We start from the raw sequence: 2,992 nt of genomic DNA, 5'->3' as shown, positions 1-2,992 counted from the left end.
AACATTATGTTGAGTTAAAATTTTTTCAGAGTGATACTGACCTCATGCTACCATTAAAAAATTTAAACTCATACGAGAACAATTCTATATATTGTTCACTGATACAATTCTATGTAAGCAAAAGTTTAAAAACACACTTAAAAATAAATAAATAAAAAATAAAAACAATGAATAGACTTGAATCAGACTGGTTGAGTCAGGGGAGTTGGGAATGTTCAGAGAACACTTCAATTTTATCTATAATTATTTCATCCTTTTTTAAAAAGACAGGCTAAATATGGCAAAATATTGACAAGTGTTTATTTTGGGTGAGGAAAATTGGAGTCTTTGTTACACTATTTTATACCATGTCTCTGTGTGTGTATCTCTCTCTCTCTCTGTGTTTCTCTCTCTAGATATATATGTATTTCAAACATTCTAATATATATATACATATATATCTATATATGTAGATATATATAGAGAGAGACAGGGAGAGAGAGAGAGAGATGCAAAAAGATATATAGATACACATACACACATATATTTTTTTCTTTTATGAAATATATATATTTATTTTCTCAAAATCAAAGTGAGATTTAAAATGTAAAACCAGGTAAGAGTCAGTTTCACAAGCCAAGTCCAGACCAGATCAATCAATAGCCGTCTTGTTATACAGATATGACTAAAATCATGTTAGCTTAGATGTTTATAGCACCGAGTGCAAAAAGCAGTGCTAAGCATTATGTGTAAGTGCATGTCAAACAGTAACGCATGACTGTATTCCTGTATAATCTGTCTACTCTTTATGTCATTTTCACCCCCAAATCCTTTACACACTGTAGAAAAGCATGTGCACATTTTAAGCATTTGGCCGTGATCATATTACACTGTCATAAACTTCCAGAGGTGAGGAAAGGACCCAGGAAAAGCGTAAAGCAATGACCTTGAACCATAAGGACATAGTCTTTGTAGAAGAAATCCTTTGCTTTCAACATTCAAATGAGCCATTGGGTGGTGGCAGCTGAAAATTTTTCAACCAATGGGGAGATCTTCAGTTGAGGGGTGGCCACACCTTCTCCCAGCAGCTCACAGCCCCAGGAAGGCTCAGGTTGATCAGAACTGATGGATGTATTTTTATGATCCCGCATGAGCCCCCTCAAGCCTGTCCATGACTCTGGACAACTCTGAAACATCCTGGGTCATTGAGCTGACCCTCTGCCACCAAGTACTTTCAGAAAGGCCCCCTTTACATCCCTGTTCCGGAGGCTGTAGATGATGGGGTTGAGGAAGGCAGAGACAACATTGTAGAACAGGGCCAGCTTCTTGTCCCGCTCTGGGTCATACCAGGAACCAGGCCTCATGTACATGGCCATGGCTGGCCCATAGAACATGGTGACTACAGTGACATGGGAAGCACATGTGGAGAAGGACTTGAGTCTCCCCTGGAATGAACGGTTTCTCAAGATGGAGGCAAAGATGCAGACGTAAGAGGCTAGGATGAGGGAGAGTGGGACAAAAAGCAGTATGAAACCCAAGATGAAGTCTAACCGGTCATTGAGGGATGTATCTGCACAGGCCAACTTCAGGACAGCAGGGACCTCGCAGAAAAAGTGGTTTATCTTGTGGGGACCACAATAAGGCAGACGCATGGTGAAGACAGTGTAGATCAGGGCCCCAGCTATGCTAATAGACCAACAGGCAGTGACCATCTTGATGCAAATGGGACGGCTCACAAGTAGGGTGTAGTGAAGGGGGAAACAGATGGCCACATACCTGTCATAGGCCATAATGGCATAGAGAACACACTCAGCTATGCCCAGGACCAAGAAGGTGAACATCTGGGCTACACAAGCTCCCCAGGAGATGGTCCTCCTTGGATACACCATATTAACCAACATCTGGGGCATGGTGGTGGTGACATAGCTCATGTCCACCAAGGAGAGGATACTGAGAAAGAAGTACATGGGTGTGTGGAGGTGTGAATCCAGGTAGATCAGGGTGATGATGAGTCCATTGCCCAGAAGGGTGATGAGGTAGAGGAGGAGAAAAAAAGTGAATAGGGCCATCCTGACCTGTGACTCACTGGAGAAGCCAAGGAGGATGAACTCAGACACAGAGCTGTGGTTCTCTCTGCCAAAGCACTGCATGGTGATCTGCGTATTAAAGACAGGACTTCCCCGTTCTGTCCTGGGCTTTGGGGGAGGGAGGGAAGCTTGACAGAAGCTGAGTCACACGCACACACCTTTCACAATAGCTTGCACAGAATTGGTCAAAACTTTGTTGAGTTGCATGAAAAGGGAAAGGCAGCGCTGGCACTGGAAAATAAGTCAGAAGATCTGGATTCATACCTGTAATAGAATAGAGGATGTCTGACTGCCCACACGCCCTTCTCTGGAAACCACCTTCACCCATAGAAGGCAAGACGTTAGGTATCCGTGTTTGTAGCAAGGGACAGCCAACCCCAACCCACTACCGAATTCTACCAAGGTATTCACTTGTTCCAGTCCAGAGGACATTTCTCTGCTGATAATTTTAAACGATGACACTGAAAGTCTGTGTCAGTGGGCTATGGGTGCCTGATGTACTGTCAACCCAAAGCTGGAGTGGTGGTAACTCAAAGCCACAGGGGAACTGAAGCTATAGAGAGAAAAAGGGGAGGCCTTGCAGAAATGATTAATGAACAGACATGCTGGGAAGCAGAAAAGAGAGCTCACAGCACCGAGCAGCTGAGAGAATGACTGCTTCCTGACGCTACACCCAGTTTCCCTGACGCCTCTCTGAACTCTGTTGCTTGTGCTTGGAGACGTGTGGGATTTCTGTTGAATCCTTACAATTACCACCCATGACCACATTTTAAATCCAGCTCTCCCTGAAGTCAGCTCTTGTCATTTACCCAGCCATGTGACCTTGGGCAAGTCCCTTCACCTCCATTGTCCTCTGTCTCCCCATCTGTTAGATAGAGATGAAACCTCTATGGCACAGGTTAATGGTAAGGAGAATATGAGATACT

General features: G+C 43.8%; 1 protein-coding gene across 1 annotated transcript; it reads right to left on the bottom strand.

Moving 5' to 3' along the window:
- Nucleotides 1-1,052: 1,052 nt before the first annotated feature.
- Nucleotides 1,053-2,129, bottom strand: LOC109457862 (olfactory receptor 2A12-like). Its single transcript, XM_019751046.3, has one exon. The coding sequence runs from the start codon at nucleotides 2,127-2,129 to the stop codon at nucleotides 1,182-1,184; it is 948 nt and encodes a 315-aa protein (XP_019606605.2). The 3' UTR covers nucleotides 1,053-1,181.
- Between the last annotated feature and the right edge of the window lie 863 nt (nucleotides 2,130-2,992).

This window comes from Rhinolophus sinicus, chromosome 14 (genome assembly GCF_057876585.1).
Source record: "Rhinolophus sinicus isolate RSI-liver-muscle chromosome 14, RSI-T2T, whole genome shotgun sequence".
NCBI lineage: Eukaryota > Metazoa > Chordata > Mammalia > Chiroptera > Rhinolophidae > Rhinolophus > Rhinolophus sinicus.
Note: the sequence above shows the minus strand (reverse complement) of the source record. Positions and strands in the feature narration are given on the sequence as shown.

Coding starts and splice junctions, on each gene's coding strand:
- LOC109457862 (XM_019751046.3), bottom strand. CDS start 2,129: ATGCAGTGCTTTGGCAGAGAGAACCACAGCTCTGTGTCTGAGTTCATC.